We start from the raw sequence: 27,332 nt of genomic DNA, 5'->3' as shown, positions 1-27,332 counted from the left end.
CTTTCTCTTTTTGCCAAGCAGGCCAGTGGAATATGATAGCACATGGTGCAACAGAGTGGTTACAAATCAGAAGTCCTAAAGGCACATCTGGCAATCTTCTGTCTGCTAGTGTTGAAAGCAGTTTCTTCCCTAGATAAATGAGACAGCTCTTCTGATCTGCAGAAAGAGTAATTGGAGTTTGCGGGTCTGTACCTTTCAAAAGGCTCATTAAGGGTGCTATCTCATCATTTTGGATACCGGCAATGGATCATACCCATTGCAGATCTCCAACAAGCCTTTGTGCATCATTAAGGGTGCGGATCTCAGTGATTAATTCCAATTTTTGTGGGTGGACTGATGAAGATGTCAAAATCCACCCTAGGTACTTCCATGGGGCTTGTTTTTGAATTTTTTCTGGGGCAACCACCAAGCCCTTTGCTGCGAGCTGGGCGGTGATAAATGCGAGATCTTCATCTTGGAATGGATCACGTTGACAAAACAAGATGTCATCCATGTAGTGATAAATGATTGTCTGGGAGAGCTTGGCCCGCACAGGTGTCAGTGCCCAGTGCACGAACAATTGGCACATTGTTGGAGAATTTTTCATCCCCTGTGGAAGGACCACCCACTCAAATCTCTGGGACGGACTTTCTTTGTTGATTGACAGCAAAGTGAAGGCAAATCTCACTGTGTCTTCTTTCTGTAGGGGTATCGTGAAGAAACAGTCTTTCAAATCTATGACTAGAAGATGCCATTCTTGTGGCAGCATTGTGGGAGAGGGCATGCCTGGTTGTAATGCTCCCATTGCCCACATTTGGTCATTTACCTTGCATAGATCATGCAGCAATCGCCATTTTCCAGACTTCTTTGGGATGACAAAAACTGGAGTATTCCATGGGCTGAGCGATGGTTGGATATGCTTTGCTTGTAGCTGTTCTTTGACAAGTTCATGCGCAATTGCTAGCCGCTCCTGAGGTAGAGGCCACTGCTCAACCCACACAGGCTCATTAGATTTCCACTGAATCCTTGGGGTTGGCGGCCTGTCAGCAGTGGCAATTACCGAAAAAGCGATTGATTGGGAAGAGTTAGTGTTGCCCCGAGCTGGCTGAGAACATCTCGACCAACGAGCCCTCCAAGGCTTCCAGGCAAAGGCATGACGTATGGACATAAGGTGGTAGTCTGTCCTTCAGGAAATCGAAACTGGACCGGGTGTACGCTTCTCAGCGGCGTGGAGTATCCTCCTACACCTTGTACCGAGCTTAAGGCTCTGTGGAGAGGCCATTCTCTTGGCCACCAGACTTGGCTGACGATATCATCAGCTCCTGTGTCTAGCATCATCTTGACTCTTTGCTGCTTTGATCCGTGGCACAGGGTGATTTCAATTACTGGCCGATGACTCATTTGTTGAATGAGATTCACCACTGTGTCTCCTGTTGACCCAAATCCTTTGGCTCCGCATCCAGGAGCACTTCGAAAAATGTCTTTCTCAGTTGCCACCTTTTGAAATAACACCAATTGAGCAATTCTCGTTCCCTTTTTGATTGTAAGTGGAGGAGCTAGAGTGTAGGCACACACTTGGATTTCACCAGTGTAATCAGCATCAATGACTCCTGGGAGAACAATAAGTCCTGCAATTCCAGCAGATGATCTCCCAATCAACAAAGCACCAAGTGCACTGGTTACAGAATAAACAGGTCCTGTAACTCCAGTTGGGATTTTGTGGATGGTGCTGTCAATGAGTGTGACATCTACTGATGCTGCCAAATCGATTCCCAGGCTTCCCCTGGTGGCTGGTGGGTTGAGCTGCTGAATAGAGTTGGGCCGGCAACTTGTGTCCTCGCGCGGCGGCTCCTCGCGCTCTTGATCGTGTTTTTTGCAAGGTGACATACAGAAGTAGCATGTTTGTCTGACTGACAGTGATCACACCACACAGTAGCGGGACAGGATTTTCGAAAGTGCCCTCTGTTACCACATTGAAAACAGATGCTTGAAGGTGTGGTGGAGGGTTTGCATCCACTTCCCAGTTTACTGACGGCAGCAGCAAGCAGACTTGTGGTTGGCTTGATGGCTTCTGCAACAGCATTGGCCACTAGCTGTCCTTGTTGCGTCTGATTTACTCGCAGGGCAATATCTAGCATGTCTCTCGCATCTGCTTGCTTTGGGAGTGTGGTGAGGATAGGCTTCATCTTCGAGTTGGCATTCTCAAAAGCTGACAGTTTAAACATGTTCTGCTTTGCCTCTTCAGTCATGTCATTCTGAGCTTTTAGGGCTACTGACAGACGATCGATGAAATGGGAATACGGTTCCGTGAGGCCTTGCTGTACTGTTGTGAAGGAAGGATGAGGCTTGGAATCAGGCACAGCATTAAAGGCTTGATGAGCAAGCTGTGCAGACAAATGATGCATTGCAAGAGGGTAGTTTAGCTGTACAGCTATATGACTGAAAACTCCTGAACCAGTGAGCATGTCAGGATTAAGTCCATATAATACATCATTTTGATCTCGAGGTCGATTGTTTTCTAGAACTGCTAACTTTTTCCATTCCTTCTCCTACACCATAAGCTGTGATGGAGTTAAAAGCAGACGTGTGAGATTCTGGCTGTCTATGGGACTGTTAACATCAGAGGTGAACAGCCAGTCCAATGCAGTGTTTGCAGCTTCAGATTTAATGCCATGCTCAGTAACTGTCTTTTTGGCTTGCTGCAAGATCTTCCAGTCATGCTGTTCATAACGTGGATTTTGCTGATCATATAAAATGGGACAAGCAACTGCCCCTGCTGCTTGCCATTCTCCCTCAAGAATTGCATCTTGAATGATGCCGGACCTCCTCTGCTGTGCTCTGTGTTTTCTGTTCTCTTCCTCCAGGGTGATAGAGCTAGAACAAGGTTGTGGTATTGACAGTGTTTCCAAAGGTGGAGCAGATGGTTCAGGACGCAACATATCCTGTAGTTGTTGAACTGACTCTGCTCGTTGTCTCGGTGTTTGCTGCAGAGCTGCTTTCTCCTGTTGAGGCTGTGCTTTATTCGCACATAGGGTTTGTTCAATCCGAGCTTGAAGCTGTTGCACGAGCTGCTCTATTTGATGTTGCCATCTCAGTAGCTCTTTCTTTGAAGCAGCGTTGTCATCAATTGGCTCTGCTCCTGCTGCAAGCCGGCCGTTGTCGGAGTGCATAGAGATATCATCATCGGAGGGGAGAGGGATGTCCTGCGGTCTTCCCCAGTGAACAGTAGATGGCATCGAAGGGTAGATCTTTGGTTTGCACTTTGTGGCTCTCGTTTCTGCTGACGTATCAGGCTCCGCCTGGCTGGAGCTGGCGCCCGCTCCTTCCAGGGGAGCCGTCATTTCTACATCCATGTTTGGCAGGGTAACTTCCGGCTTAGGCTCTGTGGGCGCGGCCGGAGCCGCGTCAGTGCACCCCTGGGATTTTAAAAGTTCCGACACCGTGCTACACTGCTTCCCTGTAAGCCCCTTCGCTGGCCGGACATGCCCAACCCCGAAAAATGCACTCAAACAGCTAGAGGACTCAGCGGGGGGTGGCTGCGGCGCGTCCGTCTCGGACAGCGCCATGGCGTCTATGGCAGCTGCTGCTACTGAGGATTCTGCCTTCATATCCCTTAAGTCATTTAACACAATTTTCCATACTGAACCGAGGGCTACTACGTCTTAACTCTTTCCCGTGATTGCCGTGTCCCACATCAGATTCCCGACATCCATCCATTCTTCCACTGCAAAAAGCAGTGAGGGCACTGCAAAATGCCCACGATTTTTTGCCCATATAATGAGCTTATCCAGGTCCTTTTCCCTGGCTGCTTCGCCTCGTTTAACAAGGATGCTAAGAAGCAGTTTTTTCGCCGCCGCAAATTCCGCTTCCATGCCAGTGGCAAACCGCGAGAGGGAAGGTTGCGACCCTTCTACTACGCTCTCGCCTCTCGGTCCCTCCCAGCAGCCTGAATTTCCACATCCAACTGCTCTGTGTCTCACCGCGCTCAGGCTGCCTATCCGGTACCGATCTGTCTTGGTTCTAGAAGACAGGTGTCTGCTAGGGAGAGTAGGAGCCTCCCTTGGAATGAAAGAATGTAGACCCCCTCCCTCCGAATTATTATAATTTTGAAATCAAGGGGCTTTCAGGCAGAGATCTGGGGATAGGAATAACAGTTCTTTACTAGTATAACCAGGTAAACAAACAAACAATAACTACAGCAATAACAAGAACACAGAACCAGGGACCCCGTGACATCTTTCTCGGCTGAGACGGGATGAAGGAGAGGCTTGTTTCACAAACCCCTCGGGCAGTCAGTCTCGGTGCTCCTGCAGGGCTCCGAGGAACACTCAGATGGGACAGCAGGGATGAGCTGAGATCCTGGGCTGGTGGATGAGGTGTATCAGCAGCTCCACGGCGATGCCTGGCACTGCCACATGTCCCGGCAGGACAGGGGGTGTGAGGCCACCAACAAAGAGGGGAGAAGGAGAAGAAGCAGCAGCTCTGTCTGGGTGATGGCAAAATTCCCTTCTCTCCACCGCAGCAGCTCCGCGACCCAGCACACGAACGTCCTTCCCCGAAAAACCGAGGAAAAGCCAGCTAAAAACTGTCCCCACCCTCCTTTTCTGCCCCCTTCCCTCCCCCACCCTGGGCCCGGCCACTCTTTGTCCTTTGTGAGCACCCCTAAGTACCGGTAGTTAGGTTGTCTGTCGTTCTAATTAGGAACGGCAGAAAGAACGACACGGACTCTCAAGGGAGTCAGAACAGGAGAGAATCTCTAGTTTATTGCTACAGCCATGTTATATAGACTAGTTCGTCGAGAGTACAGAAAGGAAACTCTTATTGGTTAGTAAAGTGCTACATTACCATCATTGGTCAGTGGGGTTCACTACCCCCCTGACCCTCTCCTGCAAGGAAAACACGGGAACAGATAAACAGCACCTGCAGGCTGTTTTCTGTCTTTGAGGATTGTTTTGAATCCTCCCATGAAATTCCCAGGCTAGCTCTCAGGCAAGGCTGGCAGGCCATGGGGCCTGCAGTTTGCTCCAAAGCTAGCCTCCATAGTTGTCCCAGCACATAATGGGTAAAAATTCCCTGGGCAGGCCAGAACACAAAAATAAAACAAACAAAAAAAAAAAAGAACACCTAACCCTCCACACGATCCAAGCCCGCGGCTTCCCACGCCCAGATCCACTCCACTGACTCCAAAGCCCCTCTGCCCGCAGGAGGTCCCTGGTCGAAACGCCAGATGTTGAGAAACCGCCAGTTTATTCACCAGCCTTCACAGAAGTAAACATGAACACCGTTTATTTCTATTATTAACACACCTCTTATAGGGTTCTACAGGGTCCACAGACAGAGCAAGCTACTATTGGCTAACACACACAGGTTTACATTCTTATCCTTGTACACAAGAATATTGTTTTGCTTTACTCTCTCTTGTGCAGCCAAGTTTCAAGGATTTTAGCCCTTAATATTATGACTTATTCCAGAGGCTGATTTGTGCAGACAGGCCTTTACTAATATATTGTGCCCCCCATCTGCTAAAAAGCTCTCTCTAGTCTACCGAGTCATACGTTGCTGCAAATGAGTAGGACCACTGCAATATCGCGGAAACTGCTGAATGCTAGAACAACCCTTTAAAGATACTACTGTGTTCAGTGATGGCTGGGATTTACATTCATATTTATGATGAGAGGACTTGAGTATTTTGTCTCTCTGAGTCAAAAAGCACAAATAGACAAGTTGTTTTCCCCATTCTTTAGGTTTCCCATGCTATCAAGGTTAAACTGGTCTTAGAGTGAAGTTGCAAAGTTGTAATGTTAAGTTCCTAAACCACCTGCATGCCTCTTGGAGACTCTGTATCAGTGGTAATCCCACTTGACAGCTCCAGGATACGACTGTTGCGTTGCCAATGATACAGTGGGATACCTCAGTGGCTGAAAGCAGCTAGGCCTGTGGAATTAGCAGGAAGGTCAAAGGGCCAGGTTTGACACACTTGTCTCCAAGGGCCCTGGAGACAGGATGACAGATGCTGCTTTTACATTCAGAAACAAAAAGGGGGGACGTTGGGGATGTTTTGGCTGCCCTGCTCTTCCTTGCCTTTGTCTGGAAATGCAATTGCACTTTCTTCTTCATGCAGAAGTCCACGGCTGGGCAAAAAGCGGCCAACGGGCCATATTCCAAAGACAGCGTAGACTGGAGTTGCTAAAGAAAGGAGTCTGTTCCTAGTTGCAAAGCCCACCAGAATAGCCACAGGAGAGCCATTTCATCTTTAAGAAAGAATGGGCAATTCCAAAGTAAATGTGGAGCCATATTCCCAGGGAGACCAAGGAAGGGAATCTTCCAACTGGCTTGAGGGTTTTAAAGATGTTTTTATTTTGGCTGTGAGCTGGCATTGGAGAAAATAATCCTGAAGTGCTCCTGGTCATCTTCTCTCCTTCCTCAATTGTTTCCCTGCAAGTTTCATTCATTTTCATTTGGAAAGCACCTGGAGTGGAGATTTATGTGGCAGGGACCCATGTGATCTGTAGAAGGAATAGCAGAAGTACTAACAGTCATAAAAACACCAGCAGTAGGAAACCAGCCACACAACATATCCATTTCTCTGGAGTATTTGGTCTCCAGTGACTGGTGACAAGGCAGAAGTCTAAAGGGAATCTAGGAAGCCATCTGCTCTGATCAGTTTGGCCAGACCAGCACACACACGTTGGCTGCGCCATTTGCTGGGTCCCAGCCTTCTGCTGCTCAGGATACAATCCCTGCTTTTGCCTTTACTGCACAGGGAAGCTCAGGCAAAGCCCTCGCACTCCCAGCTGCCCCTCACAAGAAGAACGTCCCAAGTGCTCCCTGGCTGCTTGCAAGCTCAACAATGGCTTTTGTAGGGGGTCCAAAGTGTCTGTCTGACCCCAGAGGGAAGAGGAACATGTGGTACAGCTCATTCTGAGGCACACACACTGTGTGAATACCCTGCTCCATCTGACAAGGAATGCACAGGACGTCCTCAGCAGCTTCAGGCACCCCCTTAGCAGCCTGACAGCCAGCCCTCTCCCACAGCTCCAGCCTGGCTCTGCAGGTGCCTTCCTGTGAGACCTCCCTGCTTCTGAGAGACAGCTCTGGCCTTCCCATTCTTTTCAGGCCAGCAAGGCCATTCCTGCCTTCCTCAGAGCTGCACTCTGGTAGCCTCTCACCTGAGAGGCCCTCTCCCCCATGGCACAAAGCTCTCTCTGGCACTCTTTGCCAAGGGCCAGCTAAGAGACAAACCCCCTAGACAGACAGTGTCCAGTGAAGAGTGCCCATTAGGAGCCCAGAGGAATCCAAAACAACACACAAACTCTCTTTTCACACCCTTTGCCTCTTGATTGGCTCTGCTTCATACCTCTTCTTGGTAGCTTGGATGATGGCAACTTCCTGCTTCACCTCAAGCCGCTTTTTCTCCTGCTCCCTCTGCACCTCTGCCAGGAAGTGTTCCCCTTGCTCCAGCAGCTGCTGTGCCTCCATACGCTGTCGTTCCATCTTGTTTGCCTGCTGAGGGGAGGAAGACACTTCCAGATGAAGTCCCAGCCAAGCTCCCCTAATAAAGAGTGGAAGCCGCATGTCTCACACAACCCCCCGATCTGAAAAGTGCAGATTAGCAATGATTTTGAGCCTTCCATCAATTCTGTCCTAACCAGAAGTTTAGAAGGAGGATTAGCAGATGGGGAAAAAAGGAGATGCCACCTTCCTTTCCTGTTCTGATGGCTGCCTGTTTCCTGGCCCCTCGCTCCTCAGGGTTTCTGCCTGTTCTCAGAGGCTCTGTTCTCAAAGTGCTGAAGTGGTCCTTGTCATCTCCTCTGCTTCCTGCATTTCTTTGGTGCAGGGATGACAGCAACTGGGTTGTCAGAAGAGGCCGAAGAGAGGCTTGGCTAATTTGAGAAATGGATGCTGCCCAAGAAAGAAAGAGAAACAAAAGAAACCAAATTAAAAGAGACAAAGGCAAAAGAAACCATTCTTTTCCAAACTGAGCTCCTAAGAGGGTCAAGCTGGTTTCCTCTGGTGCCCAGAAATGCACAGACACAAGCAGCAAAGTGCAAATAGACTCAGTTCTGGCTTGCAAGGAGAGAAGTGTGTTCCTTAGCATGCCTTGCCCCTCCTGTGCTGGCTGGCATCTTCCACCACAGCAGGGACAGCCAAGGAAGTGGCCTGGCCACCAGCTCCCTGTCTAACACAAAACCTGGCAGCAAAGCTGCAGCGGTTCTCACTGACTTGACCGGGCCAGGTAGCACACGGGGCTGGCACAAATGCTGCTCAGCTGTCCCTGTTTGGCTGGCAGAAACCTCTAAGAGTGGGGCAGGAGGGATAATCTGGGTCCCCTCTGAGGCTCACAGTCAGCCTCCCACAGCCCCTGCCTTGCCACAGATCAACCTAGAAGCGCTTGGCAGGGACTGCTTTCATTGTGTTTTCCAAATCTCACTGTGGGCCTCCGTCCCCAGCACTGCAATGCTTCAGTTCCTTCGCTACCAGGTAAACCTGAAAACAGCACCCGAGAGCAAAAGAGGGCCTCAGAAATGACCAGAAGCTGGGAGCTCTCCTCTGAGGAACACCTGTGAGAACTGGGCTTGTTTGGCCTGGAGAAGGACAAGCCCTGAGGAGGCAAGTTCAGTAATTGAAGGGGCTTTGAAGAAAGATGGGGACACATCTAATTAGCAGGGCCAATTGCAAGAGGCAAGGGGGGAAAGGTTTGAAACTAAAAGAGAGTCCATTCAGATTGGCTCTAAGGAAGAAACTCTTTAGCAGGAGAGTGCTGAAATGCTGGCACAGGTTGCCCAGAGAGCTGGCAGGTGCCCCAGCCCTGGACACATTCAAGGTCGGCTTGGCCGGGGCTCTGAGCAACCTGATCTACTTGAAGATGTCCTTGCCAGTGGCTGGGGGTTTGGACTAGATGACCTTCAGTGGTCTCTTCTAAGCTCAACCAGTCTTGGATCCTACTTGGTTTTCATTTGAAAAGCAACCAGAGCGGAGATTACTAAGGGTGGGACGACCCATCTGATGCCTTAGAGTTGGGCCAAGGAGCAAACCCTGTTTGCCAGGGAACAGCTGTTTGGCCTGCAGCCGCTCTGCAGTGTACCTTCAGAAGTTCCTTGGCAGAGCCTCGCCTGTCCACATCCATCTGCAGGCAGCAGCCCAGAAATTCACACAAGCCTGGGTGTAGGTTGAGCTTTTCCAGGTCTGGTATTCCTTGGGTGCGTATCAGATAGGTAGCCTGAAGGAAAAGAGAAACATGGGACTCAATGTGTTTTATCCATAGTGTCAATTGCTCACCTGGACCCCATATTTTAAGCTGCAGTCTGCAGTGGCAATTTCTTGCCCAGCAGGGGCTTTGAGATGAGCCTTGTCTCCCAAAAGAAAAAAGGGCTCCAGTGCAGCCCCAGCTATTCCAACATCCAACAGGTGTCGCCTTGAAAGTTTGAATCCCTTGAAGCTGCGGGAAAGGGATTTTATCTAACGGAGACAGATCAGGAGGCACTGGGATCTGAGCATCTTTGCACCTTACCCTGGCACGGTTCTCCCGAATATACGGAGCCTCTCCTTTGGCCATTTCTATTCCCACGATGCCAAGGGACCAGATGTCCACTTTGGGGCCGTATGGCACTCCCCTCAGAACTTCGGGTGCCATCCAGCGAGCGGTCCCGGCCCTCGCCCTTGGTTTTCTTTTCTCAGGGATGAACTGAACACAAATGCCAAAATCAGCTGAGGAGAAAAACAAACAAACATTGATTGAAGTAGGAAACCAAGGCAAAGGGTTCCTCACTCTAAGTCTCAGGATGCAGTGCTGTATTGAGCTGGAAAAGCAGCTGTGCTCTCTTTCCTCAGGACTGCAGCCACACAAATTGGGAATTGTCTGCTTAACAAACTCACCACCATTCACACTGTGGTTTTTCCTCGTTCAGCTGAAGGTTTACATTGAACCTCCCTCCCTCTGGAAAGGACACACACTAGCCAAAGTCACTCCTGACGCCTTGTTGCTCTCTAGACCTCTCAGCACCTTGCAGCAGTGCCCTGAGCTTGCAGGAGTGCTCCGTGCACTCTCACCAGCACCACTGCTGGGCACCTGGCAGCCACTCAGAAGCAGCCCCACACCGGCTCCCCCGAGCGCTGTGCCTGACCAGGAATACCCACCCAACTTGACAGAGCCATCCAGGCCCAGAAGGATGTTTCCACTTTTGATGTCTCTGTGGATGATGTTGTTGGCATGAAGGAAATCCAGGCCTCTCAGGCACTGGGAGAGAAAGAAGAAAGAGGAGACCAAAAGTTAGCCTGATTTGACTTCATCACACGCAAAAGGAAAATGCTCCTGAAGATTCACAGATCTCAAAGGAGCAGTGAGTACTGGCAGGAGTAAGAGCTCACTGCTGCAGCCCTAGGAGAGCAGGATCTTTCCAAGGGGAAGCATATTAGTTGCTGAGCAGGAAACATCAGTCCTTGCTCAAGACTGTGCCCTGCAAAGCCAGTGGCAATGAGCGCTGCTGCAGTGCATGTGCTCTCCCCATCCGCAGGACAAACAAGAGCTTGCCAAAAGAGAAAAAGTCCCTGCCTTGGCTCCCAAGGGATCCCTGTTGAGTGGGAGACTGGAGGACAAGGGTTATAAGGCTGCCTGGACAGCAGACTCAGAAGCAGCTCACTCGTCAGCTTTCAGTGGCAAGCACCATGGTGGGGGCCATGCCATCCTTTGAAGCTGAGACCTGTGAGAGGTGGGTCTCTCTTTGGCTTTGCCATAGCTTTAAAATTCAGACACCAGCACCTTTGCACTTACAGGCAAAGAAGGCAATGCAGGAAGGTTCTGGACAAAGGCTAGGAGAGGCAAAGCGCAGAACAGAAAAGAAAAGGGCAAAGGAGATGAGGAGTTCAACAATGGTAGATAAGAGTAAAGAAGAGACTATAGTAAGGGCAGGGACACCAGCAGGCACTTCAGTCCAGATGCTCTTTCTTCTCTGTAGCATAAGATCAACACAGATAGAAAGCTCTGAACAGGGACTCACTCACTCAGCAGTGCTTTCATAGGTCGAGCCTGTCCAAGGCATGCCAAACACAAGCAGAAGGATTCCTTACCTCCCGACAGACAGTTGCTATGTGTCCTACAGCCATTGTTTTCATCCGGAGCACACCAGCTAAGGAGCCTCCATCCATGTACTCCAACACCAGCCACACAGCCTCATTGGCAAGGTAGCTGGAAGATGAAAACAACAGCACAGAGCTGAACGTGCACAGCTCAATTGCCTTTTGGAAGAAAAGCCTAAGGTTGGGTTTTGTTTCCAGGTCACTGGTAAATGAAGACAGAATAAAATGAAGACGCACTGCACCTAGGCTATCCACTGCTGGCAGCCTGTGCCTTCCAAATGACAAAGGCACATCTGCAGCAAAGGAGATGGCTTAGGTGGCAAGCAGGGAAAAAAGGCATTTTTATGATGGCAAAGATAAATCTGGAAGTGGGCACATCCCAGCAGCTACCTCTTCATCTTCATACACAAATTGCACCATTATCTCCAGCAACAAGGAGACACAGTTTTCACAGCTTTTATTCAGGGCAGGCAGGTTTGCAGCAATGGGGAAACCCTTTGGAAAAATGTGCATAAAGGACAGTCACAAAGGGCAAAACCAATTTCAACCCTGGAAAGTTATGTATCTCCCAGCCTACTCTTTTGGCCTGCAAGGCAGTGGATAACAGCGGGAACAGCGCAAGGGAAATAATTTCTGTGATGCTTTCTCAGCACTTCTCCTCCAAACCTTGGAAAAAATCCAGCCCCAAACCAGCAAAAGAACATGCAGCAAGTCAACACACAGGCTGCTGGCACAGTAAGAGAGACAGGTTTCTGGGGACAATCTTCAAGCTATTTATGCCAGCAACCATTCATGGGGACAAAATGCAATCTCCTGCCATGCCTTGCTCAGGAGTGGATGGATGTTAATGGCAAGATCAATTTTCTGCCAGTGAGTAAAGAGCTTTTAAACCTTTGCCTTGCAAGCATGGAAACAAACATTCCTAGAAAAATACCAGAACTGCTTACCTTTCGAGGTAGGTGACAATGTTGGGGTTCTTCATTTCCCTCATGACCAGGATTTCTTTCATCACTTGCTTGCAGCCCTGGTGCTGGAGATCGAGTTTCTTTATGGCCACCTGGAATGATGTTGAAAGCCATTAGGAACAGACATTACAAGAGCCTCTTTGTCTGCATGCTGGCAGGCCAGGATGCCTTGTCACCCTGGTAAAAAAGGAATCTCTAAACCATCAGCTACAAAGCGCTAACAACCCTCTCTGCACCTGCAGACTTCGCTAATCGACTTAGTTTATCACCACTGCTATTATCATTTACACATGTTTTGCAAGCCAAAAGCAATTTTGCTCCCCGTGCAAATAAATTGAAACCACTGGAAATACATTAGCATTTCTAGGGGCTTTGATCAGCTTTTCAGAGACTGCTGCCATTTGGGATTGTGCCCCAAAGTAAATACACACCTCGATTACAGAGAAAATGCTGTCTAGAAAAGATCTCCAAGGTGACTCAAAGTAAAGTTACAATCCTAGCACATGCTAACAGCTTCAGTTTGGAGTTTGCATCTCTGAAGAACATTCTTGAACACGGCTTAGATTGTCATTATTTTGTGGGTTTTAAATCGAATCATCCTTTCTGTGGTAGACTGTGCATACAGCCCAGGTTATAAGCGGGGTTTAGGGCTTTTGGATGCCTTGTAGACCTCCCTCCAAGTGTGGTTCCTGAGCACGGCAGGTGGATAAGGAGGCACCAGGAAGATGGAATTGTATTTGCTGAGAGCCAGAAAGGAGAATTCAGGACTTTCAGCCCCAAAGAGCAGTGGGACTCTCCAAGACACCACCATGTCTGTTCACTACAAACAGCATCACTATAAAGGAATGTCACCGACACAGGACCAGCACAAGGTTGTATTATGTAAGGCTCTTCATCAGCTCCTTCTCATTGACGTGCATGCATGCGTTTGTGTGTGTGTGTGTGTGAACCAGGTGTCCCAGGAGTGAAACACAGTCAGCTGTGCTCCAGACAAGATCTCTCCTTCCTTAGGTCTTGCATTATATTTTTCAAACCAAACCACATGATGGAATGCAAAGGGAAATCCTGTCTATGTCTGAACGTGGCCTTGAGAGGAATTGGGCCAGAATGACAGCTGTTGCCATCAGCTAATCTAGGCATATTTATCCAGTAAGTCCAAGCTAGTGTGTCCTTCTCTGAAAGACAACACTGCTATCCTTGCATTCATTCAGGATGCAAGACCGAGTCTCACCAGAGTGAAATTTTTAGCCTGCCTCTAGGCTCTAAGCAGGCTACTTGTGTGGGACAGGCTTTGCAGCAAAGACAGGCAGCCCAAAGCTCTGGCGTCAGATCACATTGCAAGGAAAAGCACTCCAGAGCAGCAAAAGCTGCATGGGCTCTTGGCACTTACCGCTTGTCCTGTGGCAGCGTCAAAGGCCTTATAAACGGTTCCAAATCCCCTAGAAACAGAACAGTGACAAGAACAGAGAAGCTGTTCAGTGCTGAAAAGTGAAAGGCAGCTCAGGCAGGAGCTCTCTGCAGCCTGGACTGTCTCTAAAACACGGGGCTTTGTCCCCTCTTCAGCCAATAGCACAGCAGCCCAGCAGTCCTCTGCCATGCAGCGTGTCCTAGAGCAAAGCTCAGTCCAACAGGAAGAAAAAGGGCTACTGCCAATCCCAAATGTACACACTAGATTATGGATGCAGGGGTTTTCTTGGCCTTTTCCTTCTTGGGTCTGTGCCTGTGGTGTTCCTTTCCAGGCAATGAAACACAAAGTCCTGTTGGGCCTTCTCACCGCTCTCTTTTGATTCCATCTGCCAAACTCAGGCAACACCACACAGCCTTTCTTATTGTCCTGAGCATGGAATATTGCTTTCAGCAAAAGATTGGAAGGAAATGCTACTGAGAGCAGTGACCTGACAACAGCTTCAGGTGGGAAGCTGCTCTCTCAGGTTCTTCTTCTTTCATCAGTGTGGCCGTATTCCTTGGAATCATACAAAACCATGTCTCCTAGGAAAATAAGCAAACTGGTGCCACACGCTTGAGGGACAGGAGGGCTTCCAGGCCCTGCTTCTTGTGGCAGGCAAGACATTGTCAGCATCCAGTTACCTTTGATGATGCCTTGTGATCAGTACTGAGACCGGGACACTCTAAAGCCGGGGTGTGAAGATGCTTGCAGCTTGCCTGACTTCCCACTTGATATTGCACCAGCAAAAGAGCTGGCCCATGCCTCTGCAGAAGTAAGACTGGCTGCACTCACCCACTGCCAATAAATTTCCATCCAGTGTATTTCTTTTTTGGATCTGCCACGCTCACAACACTCCCTGAAAGAAACAAAATGCAAAAAGCAAACTTCAAAACACAGATACCGACTTCCAGGACATCTGAAACTCAGCTCCACTCTCTGGGGCTCTGGGCAATTTATGGTTGCTTGGCTAACAATAACATCAACAAGAACAACCACAGCAGCAGCTCTGTAGCAAGACAGGCAGCTCTGCAGCACACATGGCCTGCACAGAGTCTGATTCTCCTCGCTCCTTTGAAGGGTTACCTTGAAAGGAAACTAAGCCCATGGAGAAACCCTCAGAGCAGACAGAGATCAGAAAAGAACAGACACCAAGGCAAGTGGTTGTCATTTACAACCGGGAAGGTGACCTGAAAAACCATGAGCCTTCATTTCCTTAGGAATACAGACTCTTGTGAGATTGAACAAAAGCTTTCTGACGTGAGAGACTAAATGCAGCCTGGGATCTGGGAGGAATTTTTATGTGCAGCTGCTTTTTGCAGAGCAGAAGGAATATTGCAAAGTGAATTCCAGCAGAGGAGGGGACTTTCTCTACCTCTCAGCAGTTTGCCTAAGGAATGCCTTGCCACTTGTAGAGAACTGCAGCTGATGCTATAACCAAGAACAATTGCTGTTAGAATTAGGGCCCTCTTCATGGATGAGCAGGCTAAGTTCTGAAGACGATTTTGCCCATTCCCCATTTTGTGAAGAATTACAACTGCTTGTCTTCAGCCTGGGGAGCAGCAGTCACTTGCACTGGACTCAACCTCTTGAAGACCGCCCACGTGTCCCATCTTCCCAAATGGGCACAGCCGAGACGGGTAACAAGGACAGCGCCGCTCCTCGGGCGCTGCCGTGGCGCAGACAGCTGCCCAAATGAGATGCTGATCCTTTCATGAGTCCAGGCAAAGCTGCAGCAGTGGGGAGGCAGCTGAAGTCTCACAGCTCAGGAAGGCTCCAGCCTCTGCAGTCACACCAGCCATCACACCAGCAGGGAAGACATGACAAAGAGCTTGGCAGAGCCAACGAATGGCCACTGACAACCATTGAGAAGAGGCCAGAGCCAGACCGAGCCCCGTTACAAGCTGTTGACCCCACTCAAGACAGACCATGACTGTCATTGACTTCAGACCCACGGAGGAGCAGATCAGTGCCCCTTTTGTCCCAGCAGCTGATGGCAGACACTGAGTAAACTGGGCTCTGTTCTGTACTGGACCAGTTATTCTCTGACAGCCCTGCCCTGGCAGCTATAAAGTGCAAGAAGCAACTTGGTTGTACTGCAGAGTCACCAAGGCCTTGCTGTGCTTTCCTAGAGTATGATCTGTGCAGGGATGAAGGCCAGGGCTTGGCTTTCCAAGAGTATTTACCAGCTGGGCATTAGCTGTGACAAAGTGGCACCGTGGTACCAGAGGAACATGCAGCAGAGGGGCTGCAGGCTTCCTCCTGAGAACTGCCTGCAGGGCAGTTTTATCTCACTGCACCACATAGATGTGTCTCTTTAATGCATCGTCCCAAGCAAACAGCGAAAATATCAAAGAGGGATTGTAAAAAAAGTATCCTCTCTTTTCTTGTTTTGCTGCACTTTGGAAACAACACTTCCTCTCTGATTCCTAGGGATATTTCTAAGAACAGAATATTTTAACTTCTGAGGCCTACTAAAAGACCTCTTCCACTCTTATTGGTGCTGTCACCTGATGTTCTTTCCAAGGAGGTTGGGCCAAGCAAAATGGAGAATTCTTATCCAAACAAACTGAAAAAGGAATGGTAGAAGTACTAACAGTCACAAAAACACCAGCAATAGGAAACCAGCCACACAGCCAATCCATTTCTCTGGAGTATTTGGTCTCCAGTGACTGGTGACAAGGCAGAAGTCTAAAGGGAATTTGGAAGCCATCTGCTCTGATCAGTTTGGCCAGAACAGCACACACACATTGACTGCGCCATTTGCTGGGTTGCAGCCTTCTGCTGATTGGGATACAATCCCTGCTTTTGCCTTTACTGCCCAGGGAAGCTCAGGCAAAGCACTCCCACTCCCAGCTGCCCTGAAAAGCAAAAGGAGTGCCCCAAATTTCTCCCTGTCTGCTTGCAAGCTCCAACAATGGCTTCTGTAGGGGGTCCAAACTGTGTGTCTGACCCCAGAGGGAGGAGGAACGTGCTGAGGGACACACACATCAATACACTGCTCATCCGGACAAAGAATGCACAGGACATACTCAGCTGCTCCAAGCCCTGTTTCTCTCCATCCTGGCACAGCTGCTCTGCCTCCTGGCCTGAACAGGGGGAACTGCTCACGCTCAGCTCTTCAGGCTGTGGAGAGGAGGCTTCTTCGGAGGATGCTGCCGCAGATGCATCTTCAATGGCAGAGCCCACGTCCATCTGCGGCAAGAAATGTCTTGGTGTCAGAAAGGTGAGTGGCAGAGATGCCCCAGACAGCTCACTTTAAAGGCGAGCCCTTAGGAACAACACTTGGGTTAGGCTGCAAGCTGAGCTGTCAATTCTTCCACCCCAAGTCAAACCCCCATAAGCAGCCAGAGACGACAGCTTGTCACAGCCAGCCCTAGTAGAGACAGTGAAAGGGAAAGAGCAGCTTTCAATTTCAGCCTGTGCTGTGGACTGCATTCACCATGGACAGGGACAAGCTGTTCAGAATCTGTGTGGGTCACCATGGTGACCTGAAGAAACCTCTCACAAAACCAAGCGAGCACGGGGAGGCCAGCAGGAATACATTCAGAGGGTTGCTGAGGGCCAAAGCACTAGCCCTGCTGCCCAGGCATTCAGTGGCCCAGGAAGTGTCCTTCTGAGCAGCTGCCATGGAGACCAGAGAGCATGGCAGCCAGAGGCATGGCCCCCATCCCCCCATGCTGTTCCGCAGGGGTGAGGTGACAAGAGGAGGGACCTCTTGTTGCATGACTGCAGTGCTGCCTACTGCTCTTTCACTCACTGGCTTTTCTTCTGCCAGCCTGTACTGCAGCATCTTCTGCATCCTTTCCATTTCTTCTTTGTGCCTCTCTTCCACTGCCTTCATCTTCCTCTGAGCTTCCTGCAGCTCTGCCTGCAGCTTGTTCTTCATATGTTGTCAAGAAAATTCTTACTAGCACTTGCCATCTTGCTAACGTTTCTCATTTTCCAGTCTCAAAAGCACTTCACTTCAGCCACATTTTTCTGCTGCTCTACCCAGCTCTAAGCCTTCCATCCTAATTCTTCTTCCTGGTGCTCAGCTCTGGAGCCTGCCAGGCTCCCTGCTTGCAGTAGTCCTTGCCTCCCCTTTCCTGATATCTACAGTTCAAGCCCCTGCTACTGCCCTTCCCTCTGCTACCTGGCTTGTCAGGCTCACCTGCCCATTCTCTCGCTCCTCCTTCAGCTCCTGCCTCAGCTGCTCTACCTGCTGCTGCCTTTGGCTTAGCTCTCGCTGCAGGCGACACACCTTGTCTAAATGAGCAGCCTTCTGGCGCTGGAGCTGCACAGCAACAAAGAGAAGACGCCTTTAAACTTCCCACCCACCACCTGTGCGGCAACCAAGACTGATGTGCTCACGCTTTCCAAAAGCAATTTGTTCTCCTTCTCCTGTTTACCAAGGGCCAGCTAAGAGACAATCCCACCCACACAGACAGTGTCTGGAGAAGCAGTGCCCATAAGGAGCCCAGAGGAGTCCAAAACAATACACAAACTCTCTTGGCACTCTCTTTGCATCTTGACTGGCCCTGGTTCCCATCTTTCCTTCTTCAGGTTGCATAACGGCAATCTCCTGCTTCATCTCAAGCAGCCTTTTCTCCCGCTCCCTCTGTACCTCTGCCAGGAAGCGTTCCCGTTGCTCCAGCGCCTCCAAACGCTGTTGTTTCAGCCGTCTTTCCTGATGAGAGGAAGAGACACTTCCAGATGAAGTCCCAGCCATGCTCCCCAAAGAAAACAATGGAAGCTTCATCCCTCCCACAGCCCCCTGCTGCTGAGTGCACAGTAGTGGCTCTGTGCCCTCCAGCACTTCTGTCCTGACAAGAAACTTTGGAGGAGTGTCAGCAGCTGGAAGGAAAGGAGATGCCACCTTCCTTCCCCACTCTGACAGCTGCCTGTTTCCTCAGGCCCCTCTCTCCTCAGGATTTCTGCCTGTTCTCAGAGGCTCTCATCTCAAAGTCCCCTACCCTTTGATCAAGGAAAAGCTGCAGGTGGGCTGCAGAATGAGGAGGAGGCCAACACCCCAGTGCCGGAGTCACAAGACGGGCCACCAGCTGAAATACCAGCAACAATACCATATGCAACAGGACCTGTTGCATATGCTTCAAGCCCAAAGGGAAGACCTCTGTCCACCGTGCAAGGACAGAAAGCAAGGAAGGCAGTTGCTGGGACTGCTGCTGGCAGCAAGGTCAGCAGACTGCTGCATGGTACGAGGGCGTCAGCAAGGTCCTGCCCCTTCGCTGCCGTGCTTTGTGTACGACCACCCAGCCTCCAGGGGAGCTTGGCTCATGCCCTCCCTGAAACCGTGGCTGCCTCCGGTGCCCCAGCACCCTCCTCTGGGCATTCACAGCCCTTCAAGTCTGAGCCCTTGAAGCCCTCTGCTGCCTGGCCCAGCAAGGTGAGGCCTGCCGCAGAGGCTTGCGGCCATGTCCCATTCTCAGGCTACTATTCTGCTAAGCCAGCCCACCAAGCTTGCCTGAAAAGTTCAGGTGTGTATTGCTTCCTACCTGTTTTTGCAGGAGCTTCCTTTTCTCCTCCTCCTGAGCAGACTGCCAGACTCTCAGAGCCTTGCTGAACTGCTCTTCTGCCAAGCGGAGCTGTTGAGCCATTTGTTCACATTGCTGCTTGCTGAAAGATCTTACAGCTTGCAGCTCACAACGAAGGCCCCTGACATCCTCTGCAAACATGACAAACAACAGCAGTCAGAGACTCTGCTGAACTTCACCCCTTTCAGCTTCAGGCAAGGAGGGACCTGCCCCCAGCCCCTTCACTCCTCGGAAGCCCTGCCGACAGAGCTGCCTTTGGAGCAACTGCACTAGGCAGGGCCATCACCAGGAACAAAGCGCACGAGGCTCTCACCAAGTATCAGCTCCTTGGCCTGCATGGCTGTGCGTACTTGGCCTTCCAGACGGCTCCTGGTGATCTCCAGCTCTGACACCTGCTGCTGAGCTGCCAACAGGCTGCACTGCAAGCTCTCCTTCTCTGTCCTACAAGTTGTCAAGATGAGGACAAATTGTTCCTGGCACACACGGGCAGTTTTTCCAGTAAGTGCCTTAAGATCCCTGCATCTGAGTATGGAGAACAGCTGGCATGGAAACGCAGATAGAGCAAGACTATTTCTACCACTTCAAATAGCAAAGCAGACCCTTCCAGGAGATTGGCCAGCCTTTCCCCACGACCTAGCCCAGCACAGAAAGCCCAGCTGAGCTTGATCTCAGCAGCCAAAGCTCTAATTGCTTTTCCCTCCCATATCCCACACGGGTGGCTGTGCCCACAAAATCTCTAGCATCAAGCAAAAGGCCAGCCTCTGCTCACAGCCCTCAGCTCATCTGCAATTCCAAGTCACTCTGCAGGGGGACAGAGCACCATGTTCTCCTGGCTGTTTCATCCATGTTTTATACCTTTCATGGTGTACGTAAGAGATACTTCATTTTCCAGACCCTCTCTAAGTTCAAGGGACTAAAGGAATGCACTGAACCGTACATGAGAGCTGCAGCTTCTAGCAGCACGAAGACCAGAGAGAAACCGGAACTAGGCTTTTATCTGAAAATGAACTATGTGGGAGGAGGGGCATGTATCCTGCCATTTAATTTACTGGAATTTCATGAATGAGAACAATTGTTACCTTTAGTTTTGGCTAAAGAAGTCTGCACTGCCCAAAATGTTTTGGCACTCTTTAAAAAGAAGAGAGACCAGCCAGAGTGACCTTGACAGGTTCCAGAGCTGAATGGACAAGTGAGCAAGAGTCAGTGCTCAGCAAGAATCCCCAGGGACTGTCAAGAAGGCACAAGACCTTTCTTTCCCTTCTGCTGCTGCTGCTGCTGCTGCTGCTGCTTGTAAGCAACTCTAGGTCCTGCACCATACCTCCTCACAAGAGTTAGCTCAGAAGGGCCTCAAGTTTTTCAGCATGAACATCCAGCATCACCCCAAGTGTCAGATCCCTACTCACAACATTCACACGTAGGAGCCTTGAATTCTGAAAATATCGTGTCAAACTGCTGGGCAAGGAAGTACTGATGTTCAGATGCACCAATGAAGAAACCAAAAGCAGAGGGAAAGGTCCGGTTTCAGCAGACATCTGCACTGTTTCCCTGGTACAAAATTCAGTACCAAGCTGGCTTGCTTTGCACTTGTCACAGGAATGTGCAAAGGGTTCCAAGCGGGTGTTCAAAAAGAGCTGTGAGAGCTTGAGCTGGCAGAGAAAGACCATTCAGGCCACAGTATGCTTTTCTTTTTTCTCATGTCTCTTTGCTTCTCTGTCCGAGAAACATCTGGAGAGCACACAGGAGCCAATAAATCCTAACATAACGCTCAGCACCTTTGTCACTCCAGACCTCCAAGAATGGCCCACCCTGGGTCTCCTCCCTGCCTTTACCTGGCCTCTGCCAGCTGCTCCAAAAGGCCTCGTAGGTCCCGCTCGGTGGCTGCCAGTCGGGCTTGTAGGGCAGCGTTCTCTTGTGCCAGCACTGCCTTCTCTTTGCACACCTGGGACAGTGTGTGCCCTTGGCGAGAGAACTCCTGGAGCAGCTTCTCCAGAGTCCTGTGTGCTGGCCGCTGCAAGCGGCAAACCTGGAAGCAGAGGGGCACCGTTTTTCAGGAAGAACAACAACACAGTCTCGGTCTTCGCTTGCTGCCAGAAGCAGCATTTGGGGCAGTCTTGCTAAGGGCAGCTCCCTCTCCCACAAGTGCTGCCTAGGAACAAGGTGAGCGTTACCTTTGTCACTGCCAGAGGAACTTCCTCCTTCCGCAGCTCTCTCTGCGGCTGTGATTCCTCTGCTGTCTCAGGTGCCGCTTCAAACGCCCTGTCTGGTGAGGAGTGGCGCTTTCCCTCAAATGCAGCCAACTCCTTCCATCTATGACAAGGGGACAGACAAACAAGCCTTTAATAGCAACAGTCGCCTTGCAAAACCACAAATCTACACCATGTCCCAAGGAAGGCAAGCTCAGGGACTTCCTACAGCCCTCTAGGTCCACCTCTGGAGAATGCTGGAATGACCCCACTAGACCAAACATCACTCTTTGTCATTCCTGACGGTGAAAGTGTCACCAGTGAGGAATCAAATAAGCTTTCAGAAACTACAAAGCATTTCCAGAAAGCTCCGCTTCTATCAGCTTAACAGCTTCCTGCCCGCTAGGTCTTACGCTCCTCTCTATCTGATCCAGGGGATGCCAGACCTGCAAAAGTTCTTCTTTGCCTAAGGCAGGCTTGGGAAATCCAGATGAGTACTGCCACAATTACTCTTGCTTTCACTAGTGCAAGAAGGAAAGAGCCTGCAAGCTATAGCTTGGGGAGGAGATGGGTATGAAGTTCCAACCCAATAACCAAAGGATCCCGGGATGCTTACGGCTTGCAGGGACCCCAGGAAGCTTGCAGCCCAGTCTGCAGCTCCAAGCAGCTGGGGTCACCTATGGCATCTGGACAGGCTGCTCAAGGCTCTATCCAGCAGCTGGGCTTCCAAATTTCCAGAGGTGGAATGAGCACAAGCTCTCTGAGGCACTTCTTCTGCTGCATGATAGCCTTTATGGTTCAATGCTTGTCCCTAGGCCCAGCCTGAAGCTCCCTTGCTTCTGTTCTGGTCCAGTTTGGAATGCTTTGTGTCAAGGTAGGAGGAGGGAGTCCCAGGAGGCAGCTATGCTGGAGGTCGGTCGGCAGCCAGATCTGCCCACGGGCTGCCTTTCCCTCACTATGCTGGGCAAGTTCAACAGTGAGAAAGCCAAATCCATTCTTTGACCCTGGGCTTCCTAAAGCCCAGCAAGGCCCAGCCCTGCTCAGAGAAAGCAAGAAAGCTTAGCACACACCTGAACTCCAGGGCTCTTGGTGCTCTCTCCATCCTCTTCTGCCGCTCTGCCTTTCCTGCCAGGGCCGAGGAGCCCTGACTGGCAAGAAGCTCTGGTCTTGGGGCCTGCAAGGGATGGGCAGGGAAAAAGCACAAACAAGAAAGCAATAAGGAGCAGGGAAGTAGTCTCCTGAGAGCTGGGAGAAGCAGCAAGCACAGATGCAGCTCACCTGAAGGCAAAAGCTGTTGTGTGGGGCTGTTGATGGGAGTAACTACATAACCCTTGAGCTGCTATGGAAGTGTCTGAATAGGTGCAAGGAACATTTCCCTGCTCAGTTCTGATCAGCTGGCTTCCCCTCAGGATCTCAAGCATTTGGGAGCAGCCAACAGGAACTGTGTTCCAGCCTTTCAGAGACGGGGCTTGTCTCTGCCATGCAGAGCTGCTCAGGATTCTTCTCAGCAAACTTGGGTCATGTCAAAGTTAAGGGTGCAGTCAAAGCAGTGACTGTAGCTACTTAGACAGTGCGTGCAGAGGGGCAGGTCCCTGCAGGACACAGTAGGTCCTGCGTACCCCACAAGGCTGTGAGCTGTGCCTTGGGACCGCTCTCTCTGCTGACAGCAGGGAGCCTGCACACACACTGGGCACAAAGGGGCTCACTTTCCCACCAGTAGCGCTCAAGGACATCGTGCTACCGCTCATCTGACACCAAGGGAAGTTCACAGTCCCTGTCAGAATGACGTCGGCATGTGAAAGTTCAGATGCCAATTCCCAAGTGTCAGAGGCTGGGCTGAAGAGCCAGGTCATGGCAGGACTCCAGGCCTCAGCATCTTCAGCCATAAAGGGCAAGCGCTGCCTGATCAGAAACTTGCAGCCCTGCACTGCACCAAAGCTTTGCACTGGACCAACCAAAGCTACCACTTACTGGCTCAGGATGCTCAGGCCCTGGACAGACAACACGCGCAGGATTGTTGTCCTTTGCCTCCCCTTCAGCCTCTGGAGGCACAGGGCGAGCCACAGAAGGTTCTGCTGCTGCTGTGCTGCTCTGCAGACAGACAGGGGTGTGAGGGACAGGCAGTGAGCTGTCATTGAGAGCCTTGTTTCTCCTGAGCTCCATCCCCAGCTGTCCTAAGGAGACGTCATGAATTTGGGTAGAAGTGGGATCCTCAGCCACTAGAACTCATTTCAAGTGGGCTGATGAGACTAATGTTTGGCCGGGGCTGCACATGCTTCTGAGGGAGATATTTTAACCTGGCTACAATTGGCGTGCAGCCTCCTGTCTGCAAACTTGACTTCCATTAGTTAAAACTTCTTCAATGGAAAAGGAGGAAACTGATGGAATCCTATTGGTAGTGCTCATTCAAACGCTGAAGTGGACTTTCTTTTGGCCTGCCAGGCTGGCACTAGACTGCACCAGGCCAAGCCCACAGCTTGCTCCACCATTCTTTGACACCAGGAATGTCAAGGGTGTCCTTCTCACTCACCAAACAATGGACTTTATTCCTTCCACGTTTGAGGCAACCTGCCGGAGACAACAGAAAATGAACCAGGTGCTGGTGGAAAACTGTCTGTGCTGGGGTATCCCACAGAAAAAGGTCCCCCAAGCAGAAAGCATTTTCCTTTCACAACCTCCCTCCAGGAGCAGCACTTCTTTAGCACAGCAAGCAAGGCTACAGGGCAGTACGCTAGGCTGTGCCTACCTGAGTTGGCTTTGCCACTAAGGAACTAGAAACTTGGCTGCAAAATGCAAATTGTGCCTTAGCAGCCTGTGTCTGCCTTGTAGCCTGCTGTTCACCCTTACAGCTAAAGCAGCCTTTTTCTCCTCTCTGCATTTTGGAAGTTGTCCACACTCTACTGGCCAAGAGACATCCCCTTTCCAGCTGAAGCTCTTGGCAAGAGCTTTACCAAACTTACGGCATCTTTATGGCACTTTTGTTCCAATGTGCTGCCCCAAGGAAAAAGCCTCTACTTACGTCTCAGGCCTTTGAACATTTTGCAGGATGACACTGACGCAAAAGCCCTGCCGACAGCACTGCGGAATTGCTCCATTGTTTCAGCAGGGCTGCTCGAGTCCGCAGGCTGGAAAACAAAAGCAGAAAAATCCTACTTGCACAGACTGTGCAAGGAAAAGAGTGAAAAAAAAGGGCACGCACAGCAATCTGCTGGCTGTACAAAAAGAAAGGAAAAACCAAAAGACACCTGCACAAGTCTGCAGATCGTACAACAAAAAAGGAAAAAGCAAGGACACCTGTACGTGTCTGCAGACCCTACAACCGCAGGGGAAACAAAAGGATGCCTACACGAGTCCACAGACTCGTACAATGGCAGGCAAAAGAAAAAACTCCCTTTCCAGGGCACAGACTGTTGCCTGAGAACACCTCAACACAGGGTCCTCCTGCAACGAGCACGCCAAGAGCCGCTCTGGATGCTGATGCTGTGCGTGCACCAGGGCAACCTCCCCCTGACCACGCTGTGACGTGGCAGCCCTCCGCTGACATCACAATAGCAGCCGCTATTGTGAATTTATGCACAGTAACAGAACCTTCTCCGCAGCTAACGCAAAAGAAAGCCCGGAAAGTTCTCCTCTGTCCCAAAGCAGCACAAACCCCCCTTACAGTCCAGAACCCATAGCTCAAAGGATCCAAGAGTAACACAAAACAGGCCCCAAGCACATGCACCCGCTCCTTTGGCCACCAGCGCTTCTGACTAAAACAAGTAACACTTGCTTCATTTCTATGGGTGAAAATCACGCTTTGATAATAGCCCGGAGAGTTCCCTTAATTGGAATGCTTGTCATGCCTGCCCATTTACTGCATGGCTAACATCAACCAGCACACTGTAGGCTCGCTGAAGGAAGAAGGATACCATAGTGGGGAAAAAGTGCCGAGTAACAAACTAGCCAGAGGCGTTTGCATGACACTGGAGCAGCATTTGTGTTGTCAGTATGGCAGGGACAGTATGGCAGTGCCCATGTCCTGTGCGTGGCAGGGGATGCCCTTGGAGCGGCCCTCACAGTGTGGGTGCACCCATGGGTGCATTTTCCCAATCTCTCCACTTCCACCGGCTCCCAGGCCAGCCCTCCACTTGACAAAGTGCTCTGTCCAACACTGAGCTTTGCAAAAACCCACTGCCTTTGGCTTGTGGGAAACCTGTGAAGTCAGATTCCTCCATGGATGTGGCCTGGAAATCTCTCTCCTGCCTGTTATAAATAACGCAATTCTCTAGTTGGTTAAGAAAGTAAAAGTTCTAATGATGTTTGCTTGCTGTGTGTGATTGTAGGGGTGTACAGAAACATGTGGTAGCCGGTCTTGAACACTAGAGTGGGCTATGAGGCTAATGAAGGCAGAACAGAATGGAACATTCTAGGACATTCTAGATCCTCATTGGTGGAAGGAACGGACCAATGGAGTGTCGAGTTTCAAAAATGATTGGTGGAGGTTGCACGATCTTAAAGACCAATCAACGGACCATATTTAGACCAATCACGCTGCGGATTGAAAAACGCACCAATCCCACACTGTGAGAGACTTTAAAACCCCCAGGGTGCCCAGCACACGGGTCTTCCAAGGGAACTCGAGTCCTGAGGAGCACACAGCCGCGGGTGTATGCAGGCTGTACCAGCTTGCTTGTTAGCCAATTTGTTGGTGCACGCTTCTGGGCTTATCCCAGGGCCTCGCTTTCAGCCATTCTTGGGGATTTTTTAATAAACGAGTTTACTTTTGAAAGAACAAGTGATCGACCTTGTTTACAACGCTGCCCATTGTGGATATGTGCTGCATAGTGTACTGCATTTTTCAGTCATTTGCTTCACTCCAATTTCTGGTCTGCAGAAGCTGCATAGATTGATCCTGGGTTTCCTGAGCTGACTTGGTCTTTTCTTTTCTGGACCACATAGCTCACAGAACTGCAGACACCATGTCTGCTGGGGACAGCTGCAAGCACCAAGCAGGGAAACAATACAAAGTGCAGGTTCTGTGGAATTCTCCGCCATTTCATTCAAGACCTCCTCATAACGTGCCACACGAAGAAGCAAAGCGGTGCCAGTGCCACGGGTAACAGGAGAAGGCTTGCAGGTCAAGAGCAGGAGTTCAGCCCCTGGCTTCTGGAAGCAGAGGAATTTGCAAAGCAGCTGAGTGTTGAGATGGTGGAGGCCTGCCAAGCTGCCCGCTCTTGTCTTGGTGCTGAAACGCTCAACTTCAGTGCTCTTGAGAGCACCGCTTCCAGCTAAATCCCACTGGAATCAGCAGTTCTTAGCAGGACTGGCATTTGCTGAGGAACACCTTACACTGCTCATCATTCTGACAATTAACCCGGGCCATGTTTTGAAAAGGAGGGAGCCAAGTAAGTCTTTGGAGTTTGCTGCAAGGAAAAAGCCCTGAGACAGCAAGCAGCATTCCCCAGCTGCTCTCTGGCTGGGGGAAAATCCCAACCAGCTGAAGCCTCTGGATGGAAAGAGGTAAGCAGGATTGTGAGCTACCTTGGCCTGCAATGGCAAGGTCCTGGCCACAAAGGTTAGGGGCACCTAGTGCCCTAATGTCCCGTTTCTGCATCTTTCTGGGAACCAGAGGAATCCTGGCTCCGCCTGTGAGGAACTCAGCCTGGGAAGCTGAGTTTGGTTTCTTCCAAATACTTCCCTTCTGGTTTGGGTTTTGCCTTTTTTCATTTTGGACAGCAGCTGTCCAGCCTGGCTGATTGGACCCTGTCAGCGAAGGCATTGCAGGGAGCCTGCAGAGGAGGCAGTGGTGCTTGAGGAGGCTTTGTGCCGTGCCGGCTCAGGCCGTGCCAGCTCAGCGCAGGCCTGGCAATCAGACGCCCTGAAGCCTGCCCTCCATGGAAAGATTCCCTTGCTCGTCAGGCTGCGCTTAAGCTGTGCGTTGCCCTGGCGCTGTGCGTAGCTCTGGCGCTGTTGCGGGCGGCCGGCTGGGCCCGTCTGTGGCTTGGCGCTGCTCCGCAGCCGCCCGAGGCTCTCCCCCCTCACGGAGGGGCCCCGCCCCACCCCGGGCGCCCCCTGGCGGCTGCTCTGCCCCACCCGCCCCACCCGGGGTCGCCCCCTGCCCATGGCGCCCCCAGCGGCAGCCGCCCCTCCCTGCAGGCACGGAGCGGCA

At 50.8% G+C, this 27,332-nt stretch overlaps 1 protein-coding gene across 1 annotated transcript; it reads right to left on the bottom strand.

Annotated features, from left to right (window-relative positions):
- Positions 1–7,836: 7,836 nt before the first annotated feature.
- Positions 7,837–25,095, bottom strand: LOC131572622 (serine/threonine-protein kinase PAK 3-like). Its single transcript, XM_058825872.1, has 19 exons — positions 25,039–25,095; positions 24,201–24,306; positions 23,712–23,749; positions 23,153–23,272; positions 22,252–22,355; positions 21,167–21,305; positions 20,828–21,021; positions 19,312–19,439; positions 18,960–19,129; positions 18,071–18,133; positions 16,497–16,659; positions 14,260–14,323; positions 13,411–13,459; positions 12,003–12,112; positions 11,047–11,164; positions 10,117–10,216; positions 9,491–9,687; positions 9,065–9,199; positions 7,837–7,881 (listed from the first exon to the last, which is right to left on the bottom strand). The coding sequence occupies exons 1-19, from the start codon at positions 25,093–25,095 to the stop codon at positions 7,837–7,839; spliced, it is 2,100 nt and encodes a 699-aa protein (XP_058681855.1).
- Between the last annotated feature and the right edge of the window lie 2,237 nt (positions 25,096–27,332).

This window comes from Poecile atricapillus, chromosome Z (assembly GCF_030490865.1).
Source record: "Poecile atricapillus isolate bPoeAtr1 chromosome Z, bPoeAtr1.hap1, whole genome shotgun sequence".
Lineage (NCBI taxonomy): Eukaryota > Metazoa > Chordata > Aves > Passeriformes > Paridae > Poecile > Poecile atricapillus.
This window is presented reverse-complemented; position numbering and strand designations above follow the sequence as displayed.